The sequence below is a fragment of the Lampris incognitus genome, chromosome 16 (genome assembly GCF_029633865.1).
Source record: "Lampris incognitus isolate fLamInc1 chromosome 16, fLamInc1.hap2, whole genome shotgun sequence".
In the NCBI taxonomy this organism is placed as follows: Eukaryota; Metazoa; Chordata; class Actinopteri; order Lampriformes; family Lampridae; genus Lampris; species Lampris incognitus.
The window spans coordinates 29,475,495-29,489,089 of NC_079226.1; the positions used below are offsets into that span (position 1 = coordinate 29,475,495).

At 43.7% G+C, this 13,595-nt stretch overlaps 1 protein-coding gene across 1 annotated transcript; it reads right to left on the reverse strand.

Annotated features, from left to right (window-relative positions):
* Nucleotides 1-480: 480 nt before the first annotated feature.
* Nucleotides 481-13,256, reverse strand: LOC130126790 (rab GTPase-activating protein 1-like). The gene is made up of 8 exons (XM_056296421.1): nucleotides 13,146-13,256; nucleotides 11,357-11,440; nucleotides 10,593-10,703; nucleotides 3,480-3,584; nucleotides 2,621-2,704; nucleotides 1,833-1,904; nucleotides 1,137-1,376; nucleotides 481-814 (listed from the first exon to the last, which is right to left on the reverse strand). The coding sequence occupies exons 1-8, from the start codon at nucleotides 13,254-13,256 to the stop codon at nucleotides 584-586; spliced, it is 1,038 nt and encodes a 345-aa protein (XP_056152396.1). The 3' UTR covers nucleotides 481-583.
* Nucleotides 13,257-13,595: the final 339 nt, after the last annotated feature.

Below are 13,595 nucleotides of genomic sequence, written 5' to 3' on the forward strand. Positions count from 1 at the left end.
GCTGACAGCCTGTGTCTCGATGTGTCTGAGCAGAGGTTAATAATCACCAGCGCTCATCAGAATGAAAGAGGAACCTCTCTATACAGCGAATATTAAGGGTAAACCCTTGGAAAGAAAAATCCCTTATTGGGAACTTTTCACACGCTTTAATGACATAAAGAAATTTGAAAGCCGTGACTAAGACATGTCAGCCCCCGGGAATGTACCCTTCCAGTGACTACCCATCTATTTGCTGTAAATTTGGTTTTTTTTGTTGTTTGTTTTGTTTTTACATTGCAAGGCTTTGCTTATAGTCAATAACGGGGTGGATGGATTCAGCATACAAAAAAGTACACGTCACCCAGCGGTGGTGACAATTTTCAGAATTAAGAGTAAGAGCCTTCGTGATTTCAGTGCAACCTTCTGTATTACATTCTGCATCCAAACATGCGATTCTTCCCGAGCGCACAAAATAATAAAGTTCAGATATGGGTGTAAATAAGTTTAAGAGAAAACAGTCAGCCCCTCGTTCTGTTGACAGGTTTCTCCCTGGGAACGGACACAAAGGGGACGTTTTGTGTCCGTGTATACTCAGCAAAAGATGTCAGACATTTCCCCCACTGTCTTTGTGAGCCCATGAATGTCTCTTGTTGCTCCATCCAGACAGGGGCCCACTTTGCAGGGTCCAGCCTGCTGTGTGGGCTCCGTCCCTGGGTACGCTAAAGCCGTGCAGGCCCCCGCCGGCCGTCCGCAGAGAGGTGAGGGTTTTACTGAACCAGCTGTTCTTTGCTTCCTGGAGGTCATTGGTCAGGATTCCCTTCTGGTGTTCCAGCTCCTAGATATGTAGAGAACATGCAAACATGCCAGACACATGAGAAATGCAGCACGAGAAAAAGAAAAGCTCTGTAAGGTTTAACTTTTGGATCGTTGAATTTCAGCACATTTATACATCAGCACTATACCATATCCAGAGTCGTACAAACTGTGTTTTAGGACAGTTTTGAGGGAACAATTTCTGGTATAGAACAGATCCTAGATAGATAGATAGATAGATAGATAGATAGATAGATAGATAGATAGATCGATAGATCGATAGATCGATAGATCGATAGATCGATAGATAGATCGATAGATAGATAAATAGATAGACAATTGACCTGGATCTTGCACTTGGCCTCCACCATCTGGAGTTTGGTCTGGGCCAGCTCCTTCTCCAGTTCTCTGACCTGGGCGCTGAGGGACTCCATCTCCTCATCCCACCTCTGCTCCTCTCTCCTCCTCCTCCCCCTGTCTGACTCTCTGCCACCGGCGACGTCTTCCTCCCGGCTTGGTCGTGGGTTCCCTGGATTATCTTCTTCCACAACATGTCTACAGTGAGTGCACGCCACCATCGCATTCTAGGATGTACACCGAAAGAGATGTGATGGACTATAGGAACCAAAATGAACACCTGTCTCCACGAAGTGAGGTTGTTGTCTTCAAAAACGCAAACGCTAACATGAACATCTACAAATGTTTGGTGACGCGCCATTAAAAACATAGTATAGCCAAGCACTGAAGTTGCAGCCAATCTGCAAAATAGTAATACTGTGAATTTTGGGGACTGGAGGAACACTTTTTCAGGAATATTGTTTCGGGTGGTCATATTTATTCCTGCAGTGGATTGGCCTGTTTAGCTTGGCATTTTTTTTCTTTTTTTTTGGGAAAGGAACCAAACAAATGTCGTTTTATTATTATTATTATTATTATTATAAGGAGCAAATGAAGTAAGGAAAAAGAATCATGATACGAAGGATGACAATTGTTCTCCACAGGAAGTGAGACTGCCACCTTGGCAGTGATCACTTCCTCACCTTCAGGCCCTCCAGCTCCTCTTGGTGGGCTGCATGCTGTCTCTCCAGACGGCTGGTCAGCTGAGTGCAGATCTGGAAGAAAGAGCATCAGACTCACAATTATGAACTTAAGAAGAAAGGACCAGGGCAGACATTCACAAAAATGTTCCCTCAATCTATAATCTATTTTCAAACTAAAATATCAGCCTTTTTTACTTGAGCTAGGCATCACTTCCAGCCACAAATAGAAAAACACAATCAAGCAAAAATGGAATTGGTCATCATGAGTCTCAGTTCTCAACCATGCGTCTCAGTTCCAGTTTTGTCACAACTTGGATCTAGTCATCGATACCAAACCTGTAAATTACATTCCTGTCAATGACATAACAGGTTAGACTGTGTGAAAATCAACTAAACCTGAAGTATTTATTGTTTTGTCAGTGTTGTTATTGGTTCAATTTAAGTTCTGACTCTGACAAAAGTCTTGGTCATGAACTGTCTGTTCGTTTTGCCTAATATTTCTCTTTTCTTCACGTGAGAGCCACATTGCAGCATAGCGTGCTCAACAGTGAAACAAACCCCAGGGATAAAGTTCCCCTTAAAGAAGCTTTAACCCAATGTTTAAATAGCAAAAAAAAAAAACACACAAAAAAACAACAAACAAACAAATCAAGAACAACAACAAAATTCCAATGAGCCATTCAACTCTCTATGGCATAACATCTTCTGATTTGTCATATATTTACATTTTTTTATCCTTCAAAAGTGCATTTTGATTTACTCTGCCTTCATCACAGAACGCTGTGTACCTGTTTGTAGTCTGTGATGATGCCTGATGACCTTTTCACTTCATGCCCGGCTTTCTCCAACTCCCTCCGAAACACCTCCTTCAACTGGAGATAGAACAGAACAAAACAGTATAGAATAGAATGGATCAGAATGGAATGGAACAGAAGAGAACAAACTGGAACAGATAAGAAAAGAGCAGAACACAACACAACACGACAGAACAGAATGGAATAGAATTGAACAGAACAGAACAGAACAGAACAGAACAGAACAGAACGGTATGGAATAGAATAGAATAGAATAGAATAGAATAGAATAGAATAGAATAGAATAGAATAGAATAGAGCGGAATGGAATGGAAAAGAACAGAATTGAACACAATGGAACAGAACAGAACAAAATGGAACAGAACAGAACATAATGGAACAGAAGGGAACGGAACAGGACAGAACAGAACAGAATAGAACAAAATGGAACTGAATGGAACAGAACAGAACAAAATGGAACAGAAAAGAACAGAACAAAATGGAGCAGAAGGGAACAGAACAGAATGGAACAGAACAGAACAAAACAGAACAGAACATAATGGAACAGAACATAATGGAACAGAACGGATTGGAACAGAATTGAACAGAATGAAACAGAACTGAACAGACCTGAACAGAACAGAACAGAACAGAACAGAATGGAATAGAATAAAGATAAAACACTGCATAGTGTATACTGTACACAGTTGCATCATGCATTCTTTGTTATCGCTATTTCAATGGTCCTTGCCAGGCAAATTTATGCCTGGCTATAGTTACAGGCAATGACCTTTAGTATTGTGACAGTGACATATTTTCAACTCTTCAGATCCAAAACTGAACCGATTGTTACCATCGCTGCCTCCTCCTCCTTTACTCTCTTCTCCTCCTCTGTAGCCTGTAGCTGATGTTTAGTTTGTAGAAGGTCTTGAGCAAATTTATCCACTCTGTCCTCTGCCTGTCAGTGCAAATGAAATCACCTCGGTATTAATGCCATACTATGAAATAATGACGTAGCATTATAACCAACCACGATATCCTTTTGATAGTCCATGGGCCAGACGATATTTCGGTACACTCAAGGTGGCAAAACTTACTTATAATTTTTGAAAGGATCCATGTCTGTAGATGATATTTTGGTATGATAACCATTCCTGAGTGGCAGCTGTATCACAGCTATCAGCTCATGAAGTTAACCACCCCCTAAAGTAAATTGCATTTTAGACGCTGGTGCATATCCTGGTTTAGCCTCATGGTCAGGACATTTTTCAATGTTCTATAATATTGTCTTTGGTATCATTTTAAAGGGGACCTTCTTAGCTTTCATTCAAGCCCTGTTGTGGATATTTCTCACAAATATAGAGGTCACTTGAGCTCTTCAACCCGTCAATAACACACATCTTTCTGCAATGTTCGCCTAAACTATATACTTTCTTTTAGCCCTGTGGCATCTAGGAATATCAGGGACACAAAACACAAACACCGGAATACTCACAGGACTGTAAAGATTCAGGAAATGTATAATATACCCATACTATTTCATTGTGTGAGGTGATTGTGAGCCTTAAATGAGAACTAGACCAAAGCCAGTTAGGTCACAAACTGGTCTCTATACATTTGTTTAAATACACAATCAAAATACATGATAAAAAGGAATACCATAGTGAGGTAATGAACTATTTTAATATTTTAAACAACATTGACATTTACATATACTTAGTCAATGATACATGTAATCCCATATCATTAGTGGGTATATGTAATGGTAATGGGTAGGGTAATGGGTATATGTGAATATGGTTACATTATTGTTATCAAGCTCTGGGTAACCAAGTCCAGAATCAACATCCTGTGCATCAATAGACTACTACCACAGTAATACCATCAGAATCATCACACTGTCATTCATCAAACTGCTCGTTTCTCTCATCATCTGACTCCCCAAGTTCAAAGTCCAGTTCTGGACCATCCTGCTGTTTTTGGTTACTGCAGGTCTGTAACCTGCACATGTCTGTGCATGGAAGTCCATTTGACAGGCACATGCAGCTTGGCATTTTGCATGAATGCACACACTTGCATGTTAGCATTTCCAAGACCACATCTGGTGCAGGTGGGGAGCGCATCCAGTAAATGGCCAGCTTGCCTTCATCGTCTGTCCATCCATACTCAGTAGGGCTTGGCACCACAGGGTTAGCCTGCAGACAGCACTTCCATATTGCTGCCTGATAGTTGGCTCGTTGAACATGCATAAAGAGACAGTCTCTACATGGTGGCAGCTGGCTGGACTCAACCTCTCCCCTTTTGGTGCAGAAGAGCTGGTAACGCAGTTTGTTCACCTCAGCAGTGCTGCTATTAGCAACATACATCCGACAGGTGAACTGCTCAATTTTCTGGAACAGCTCATCACTCACATTCCATGTCTGTCCCAGTTGACTAAAAGTCTCTTGGCAGGAAGTGTGCTTTCTCACTATCTTCAGGGCATTCAGCTTCCCTCGACCAGCGAATGCACTGACAGTGTCGCAGCCTGTGAAGGCATGTAAGCCAATTAGGCTGTCACAGATGCTGTCTCCAAGTGAACTTGCCAGTTTGGTGATGTCGACAAACCGTGTGCGGTTCTGAGTCCCACACTTCTGGTAGATGGGACAGGTGATGTCCTTCTGGAAGCCAAGACAAAGCACCATGACATCAGTGTCCTCAGCTGTGATGATAACTGACTTTGAGCCCGCATTTGCTGCATGCAATGCATGCAGGAGCAGACGGGTGTTAGCTTCTTCATGTGTGGAGTGCAGTTCTGCTGCTTCCTCACACCCATCTTCTGTCAACTTGTAGCAGGTTTCCTCACAGGTCATGTACAACACCTTGCCATGCAGCATAGCTCTGTATCGTGGGAGTTTCCACTCTTCCACCAGAAACTTGATGAGACTGGTCTTGTTGGAGGAACTGCACAGAATTTTTCTCCACTGCTGGACGTGGTGTCCCCCTGCAAGATTCTTGTACTGGGGAGTGATGTCTCCACCCCGGTTCAGTCGTTCAGCATCTTTGATCGAAGTCTGGTGATAGACATCAAAAACAACATCAATCCTCCCACTCTGTGCTCCCTCATGGAGGACCTGGGTCAAGGCTGACTCTGCCACCTGTGCAAAGGTTTTGTTGTTGCCATGCATTTTTTGGACCAGGCTCATCCCATCAATGATGGAAGTAGATGGGATTGGGATGTCTTCTGCAGGAGATACATTCTTTTCAAGCTCTCTGGCAAGTGCAGCCTTGTGTGTTTTTCGTAAGGACCTATCAGCATTTGCCAGTGCCCATGGTTGTGGGCCCAATGGGTAGGCAAGGACATCTTTCAGATTCACCTTCCTGCTTTCAGCCACCAGGATCATGTGACTGAAAAGGTTTCTATCTGCCTTCAGAACCACATCCTGTGCTTTCTTTCCATGAGCTTGTTTTGTGCTGACATTGGAGAATGTTTTCAGACTTTGCTTGGTCATCTTGTCGTGGAATTTCACAGGTGGTGGGTCTGCATCTAACCTTGTTTGCTGGAATGCTTGGTAGGCCTCTTCTCCTTTCTCAAGAGCTCTCAAGAGATCTATGGTCACATCAGGTGGAGCCATGTTGCCAGTGGAGAGGCTAACCAAATCAATCTCATCAGGGGACATAGGATTTAGCCAGTTATTCTCCATAAGGTCCATGAGAGACTGGACATCTGCTTCATCTCTCTTGATCCTTGGACTCTGTAGATCTGGATGAGACCATTTGCACCTGCCTTGACCTGTCAGGTCTCTCAGCTGTCTGAGGTACATGCTTCTATACTCAGCTGTGAGATAATATTTGGTCACAGCTCCTGGCTTCAAGCTGAATCCCTTTGTCCCTCCAGCTGTTTGGGTGTCTTTGTTCACCGTTTCTTCTATAGCTTGGTCAACAGGGATTCGGCCAAAGGGATTGGTGGAGCCCAGTTGGACTGAGAAGCCTCCTTCCATGAATTCTGTGTACACATCTGGGTGTGTGATGGGCAGCTCAGACATCTGGGCATAGTAGTAGGGGAGGTAGCGTGCATAATTCATCCTGTCATAAGCAAAGCACCAGGGGATCATTGCTCGAATGCTAGCCAAGTGTAGCATCCAGTCTCCCTCTCTGGATGCTCGGATGAGCCCCAACAAGATTTCAACCATGTCCAAATAGGACATCCAGAAGTTCGAGAGGCTGCCGTTTCCACCTCTAAGGAACTCACGGTAGACTTCAAATAGATCCATGATGCGTGTACAAGAGCTGTTCTCGAGGACCTCCTTCAAAGCATGTTGTGAGACTTCTTTCCCAAGGCTGTCAATGGTCTTCAGTGTCTCATTCAGGTGAACCATGTCATTCCTGTGAGTTTCTTCCAACCAGGACAGGAAACCATTCAAGGTCAGTCGCATGAGAGCCTCATACAGGAGCTTGTGTAGTCGCACTGCCCTGTTGTACTTGCGGCCATCCATAACACCAGCAATTGAGCCTTCTGCAATCATGCCAGACTCAATGCAGAGGTCTTTGAGTCCAGCATCTTGGAAACGCTTTCCTATTATTGCCAGCAGTGTGCAGATGGTGTGGAATACCCCAAGCCTAACGATGATATCATGGAACTTGTCATGGTGTTTCCATGTGATCTCGACAGCCTTCGCATACAGGGCTTGGTCAAAGACACAGACAAGGCCTAAGCACTGCATGATGCTCAGTGACTGGTTAAGCACCTCGTTGACAGTAGACATTTGTGTCGCTGGAGCATTGATGGTAGGCAGATAGCCTATATTGTCAGGGATGACCGTCATCTCTCCTCGGGTCAGGATGTTGAAGCCTGTCCAGCTGCTGACTGACTGTTCTTCTTGTTGTGACATGCGTGCTAGGACCCAAAGAAGGTTTTTCTCTCTGGCAAGCTTAGTATTGGCTGCAGTATCGGCATCTGACTTTTTGCTTTGTGGTGGCCCTACCCGTTGTCCAGCATTGTAAGTTGGTAACATTGGTGGGGGTCCATCAATGCTTCTCTTCTTTGTTTTGGGAACAGTGGGCATGGGTTGGACAGGAAGTGGGTTGACTGGCTTTGCTTGCACAGCAATCCCATTGACTCTGTGAGATGTTCCCTCACCACTGACAGTTTCTTCAAGACGGTCGATATTGTCCCAGGCTAAAGTTGTGAATATGCCAGGATGGATGTTAGCTGGAAGGGCAATGCCACTCCCTGATGATGAGAGTTTCTGGAGACACAGGGCAGTGTTGATCTCTTCCATCTGTGAATAGGACACACTGTGACCAAGTCGGTTGAGGATGTTTATCAACTCTACATTTCCTGTCAACGATTTGACACTGAATGGCAGAACAATGTGCTTGGAAGGCTTGGTATTTCCACATGCCACTGCATATACTATGTCATGGCCAAATGACTGCAGAAGGCACTGCACTCTCTGGGATGCATGATCAGGATCATTTGAGCCTGTGAGTAGAGAGTACAGGAAGATAATGAGCGACTCTGGAATGGTAAGACATTCTGCTTCTGGTTTGACTTCAGGCGGCCAGGTTTGAGGAACATCTTGACTTTTAATGTCTGCTCTCGATTTGATGGCTGCTTTGGCTATAACATCTTGTGCACTGACACTTTTCAGGGTCTGCAGCTCCCTTTTGAGAGACTGATTTTCTTTGGCAAGTTCCCTCATGGACAAGTTATCGGGATAGAGGAGGAATTTTCCTTTCTCATCAGGGAATATCTGCAAGGCTCCAGCAAACTCACTCTCCAGGTTTCGCCTTATGTGCTTCTTGGTTGATTCCTTGACTTGGGCAATGCCTTGGGAGTTCATTGAAGCTACCAGTCTAGAAGAGAGATCAGTCATTGTCATCACTTGAGGATTGCCAAAAAGCTCCATCCTGATGAAGAGGAACAGCTCATTGTATGCCTCATTCACAGCAGCTTCATACTGGGCTGCAGCATCGTCATCTTCATTGCTGGCAACCTCTCCTTTGGAAACCTCTTCTTTGGTGTAAAGTATATAGCATGACCTGTGGTAGTGCCCTTCAGCTGCTACAAGGTCTCTACTCACAATGGCAAGGATTCTGCTGTCCCTTTTCTTTGTGGCTGCACTCCTGATCTTTGCATCAGCTCGCAGTTCTCGACACTGCACCAGTACTTCTCTCGTATTCTGTCTCTTGGAATATTTGCTGTTTTTCTGACAAAATATGCACTCTGCATCATAAGTCCTAGATGTACTTGGAGCATGTCGAGCTACTCTCTTAGATTGTTTCTCTTCAGCAGAGACACAACTTTTCTTTTCTTTTGCAAGGAGGCCATCAAGAATTTGCTTCATAGTGAAGATACTGCGACACTTTCTGTGGTAGTAGATTGCTGGAATCTGTCCCTCAGGAATGTCTTTTGCCAGTTTCAAAACTGGTGCATGATTTCGTATCTGAGCTGCCCTGAGCAGAGTTCTCCATGAGTCGACACTTTGTAGTGAAACCAGCTTATATGTATCATCAGAACAGTGGATAATACACTCCACCCGTGGGCGCTTTGGTATTGGGTAAAAACTTGCTTGTTCACCAGTGGCCATATTCAGTCAGTTTTCACCTGCCACATACAAACAAATACATGTAACTTAGGTGTATGAACACTACTAAAACAAAGTTTACTTTGCTTCACCAGCGTCATATTACCATTATTTATCTTACATAGCCACAAATAGATACATTACCTAGTTGCTATGCAACAGCTGTATTTTGTCCACATGAGGCCGCTAAAATCAACACAAGATGAAAGTTCCTCGTAGCCACTTTAACTAATCATATTAACATATACATTAAAAGAACATGCTAACATTATGGGAAATTAGCTTACAATCTTCTCCAGAGTGAGACAAGAAGATAGATACGAGTTTCCTCTATATGTGTTTAGTAGAAAGCTATCTGGCTGCACGTTAGCCTAGCTTAGCACAATGAATGGAAGTACACAGTACTGGTTATCCTTGGTTGTTGGCCAACTAAGAACTGTCCCAGAGTTTAAGCTAGGCTAATCAGTACCAGGGGTGTTGAAATGCTATATTTGTAAAAATCTGGGCAAATACACAATCGTGAGAGGCACAGAAACAGGTTTCCTGAAAGAAAAATGAAATAGCTGCTCATTTGGAAAGGTTATCATGTATTATTTTACTTCTGTTAGTGTACCAAATAAAATGGCACCAGTGAAGTTGTGTCACCTTGGGTGATATCGATATCTGGTCTGACCCATGGACTAACTGGCTTTGGTCTAGTTAGTTTCTTAGTAATAATGCCCTTCTAATTTAAGGTTCACAATCACCTCACACAATGAAATAGTATGGGTATATTATACATTTTCTGAATCTTTACAGTCCTGTGAGTATTCCAGTTTTTGTGATTTGTGTCCCTGATATTCCTAGATGCCACAGGGCTAAAAGAAAGTATATAGTTTAGGCGAACATTGCAGAAAGATGTGTGTTATTGACGGGTTGAAGAGCTCAAGTGACCTCTATATTTGTGAGAAATATCCACAACAGGGCTTGAATGAAAGCTAAGAAGGTCCCCTTTAAAATGATACCAAAGACAATATTATAGAACATTGAAAAATGTCCTGACCATGAGGCTAAACCAGGATATGCACCAGCGTCTAAAATGCAATTTACTTTAGGGGGTGGTTAACTTCATGAGCTGATAACTGTGATACAGCTGCCACTCAGGAATGGTTATCATACCAAAATATCATCTACAGACATGGATCCTTTCAAAAATTATAAGTAAGTTTTGCCACCTTGAGTGTACCGAAATAGGAAATTTTGGGCTCTGGCCCATGGACTATGAGGGAAAGTAACTACAGCAAGTGAGAGTAAATGACAGTACATGACAACATAATCCACAATATTTTATATTGGAGGTTGACCTCGGAAAATCTTACTGGATTTATAAAAGTTTGTGATGGGACAGGAGTTACCAGTACCTGGTCCAGAGCTTTCCTCAGAGCGATCTTGCTGGTGACCAGCCTGTGAGCCAGGCGGTCATTCTCCTGCTCCAGACGTAAGCTGACCTGCTGGAGCTGACGGTTTTCTCTCTACAGAGGGCAGAAAAACGCTGTCAGATGACAAAGAGAGACACTCTTCATCAAAGCTGCTCGACATCTGAGTAATCAAAAAGACATGCATGTTAGGGTCAATACTCCTGTCTGTGTCCCTGATCGAGGCATGGCAAGACAAAGTGGAGTTGGCCCCCGGGTGCTGCACTGCGGCTGCCCACTGCTCCTAGCTACACAGCTAGGATGGGTTAAATGCAGAGTGTAATTTCCCCACGGGGATCAACAAATTATCTCCACAAAAAAAAAAAGTGACCGAAAAAAAGGGAGGCACCTGACCTTGTCCCACACCTACGGAAGAGGATTAGGTCCACATATGAATATTTCGTTGTGTTTCTGGGAGTCTAACTGAATTCAGAACTGCGGTAATTTTTTCACATGTGGTTCTAATTCTCTTCTGTACGCATCAACCACTGAAGTGATCCCTTAACCTTGAATACTTCCCTCTTAGAGTGAATGCTTGTCAGTATGAAAGTCGGCCATAGACATTTCTTGAGTCAAAGGTTTTGATAGAGATAGAACAGGGGTGGGAAATGGGATCTATCCTCGATCAACAGGATTTCAGAGGACAAGATAGGGTTGGCCTCTAGGGAGGCGAAGTCCGTTGGAGGAAACTTGACTCTGCAGCATCTGACCTGATATTTGTCTATGGGGTCCTCTTGTCCCTCTGTTTGTTGTGCCTGCTGGCTTTGCTTCAGCTTAGCTTTCTTAGACGGGACCTGCACAGAAGAGCTAGTCAGTGATTCGCCGATAACAACAGCTGTCAGGTCTGGCTGAGCTGAAAAGAGAACGACGCTATCTACTCCAAACTCAGATGGACCCAGATAAAGCGTGAGTGAAAGGCATCAAAGTCAGACCTACGTTCAAACTAAGAAAGGGCTAAATGGAAAGATGGGCTAGAGATTAAGCAAGGAATAAAGAAAGAGGATGAAACCTGTCATGCTCAAAAATATGTTTTGCATTACAACATGAGATTGCTTCAGCCTATGCTGGTCACTGCCTCCACTGAGACTAGACCACATCAAATCAGATCAGATCTGATGAAACTAAAACAAGCTGAATGAGGGAGCAAACAGCATGGGCATTAAAGCAAATAATCACTAATAACAATGGAGCAGGAAGAAAAAGGTACACTTTTGAGAAAAGGGAAATAGAGAAAAAGGGATACACCACAAATAAACAGCAACAAACCATCTTGGGGGCATGTGTGTGAGAGGATGGGCTAGCATGCGCCGCCATCTGTCCTCCATATATAAGAGCAGCTTAACAGAGATGAGCAAACATGCTCGTAGCTATTCATGCTAATGTTAGCGTTTGTGCATGTGTATGAATAAAAATACAGATGTGGATATGTATAAATATCTCTGGGGGGGAAATGCATATTCTAGCCATTCACATTATGCATTGCAGCCTCATACATATACCATTGTCTCTTACATGTGCCATCGCAGTCACTGGGCGGCAGGCCCTGTGATGGCTTGGTGGCCTGTCCATGGTGTCTCCTCGCCTGCTGCCCAATGACAGCTGGGATAGGCTCTAGCATCCCCGTGACCCTGAGAGCAGCATAAGCGGTTTGGATAACGGATGGATGTACCATAGCACTGGTGTTGTATGACCGGTGTTGTGTAGGGTTTCATGGCGTTGTGAGCCCTTCTGAGTTGTATTGTATGTTGTTCTCCCGGTAATGACCGTTTGGGTATACATTGTGCTTACCACAGCAAGTTGTAGTCACAATTCAGCCACGGCTATTAGCAGTAAGTTATTACATAGCTCCCAGGTTTGGTGAGAAGGAATTTTTATTTTTATTTGGCAGCTAAGGAATCATTTAGGTCTTTAAAAGTTATGAGCGAGTGTCCAGACCGTAAACCCAAAACCGGGCAATCCAAGTCAAAACATGCTGAATGATTTCTGGATGCCCAACGAGTTTTTGGAGAACAGTGGTTCTGATCCTACACATTTATTTTCACTAAGCATCCTTATTGACTGACACATGGGTCATGAGGCGTTCTTCCTGCAGCCCACATCAGAAATGTTGGGAAAACATGAAGAAAAACAACAATTTTATGTATTGCACGGTGCAATTTGCACCATCCTGCTACACATACGCCAAATCCTTGCGCCTTGGATGTCATTATTAAGTAGTTCATATGTGATTTAATGACATACGTATGTCTCGACAACAATTTTACCAAAGCAAATACATCCGCTGTTATGTTTATATCGTTCTTTGCAAGTAAAATATATTATAATTCTGAGTCCGAGACTGATTTGGACTGCAGAGCCTTGAGGAAATAAACTCTCACGGTTAGTTTGGTTGTTGTAAACGCTCAGTTTAAGATGCTGTTTTGACTCAGCTGTTGATCTTCGTTGCAGTTTTGCTGCAGGACAATCTAAACAGCAGTTCACACAATAGTTTGGTCTTACTGTGGACTTAGGTCGGGACTCGGCAACCAGACAGGCGAGGATCTCCTCTTCGCTCATCTGATCCACAGTGTGGGAACAACCTGCCGACGTGATAGACACCTCTTCCATCATCCTGCCCGGCCACCTCAAGGGGCTGAGGTGCACACACGCACGCACGCACGCACACACGCACACACGCACACACACACACACACACACACACACACACACACACACACACACACACAGTCACTGTGTGCAATCACTTAGAGAGCATCCAGGCGAGCAAAACTGCTGTGTTGACCAAATTAAAGTGTCTTCCAGAGAAAACTCAGATGTAGGAAAAAAAAACAAACAAAAAAAACTGAAAGGTTAACTCCAGGGAGAGTGGGTGGCAGATGAAAACCAGATTTCCTCAACTAATAAGACGAGATGTCTCGCGTCAGAGAGGTCGTCAGGTGCGTTGATGAG

Excerpts from the sequence above, each read along its gene's own strand:
- LOC130126790 (XM_056296421.1), bottom strand. The coding sequence starts at position 13,256 with ATGATGGAAGAGGTGTCTATCACGTCGGCAGGTTGTTCCCACACTGTG. Across the intron at positions 1,377-1,832 it reads AGGAGCTGGAGGGCCTGAAG|AATGCGATGGTGGCGTGCAC; the intron begins GTGAGGAAGTGA and ends TGTACATCCTAG. Across the intron at positions 815-1,136 it reads AGGCCAAGTGCAAGATCCAG|GAGCTGGAACACCAGAAGGG; the intron begins GTCAATTGTCTA and ends CTACATATCTAG.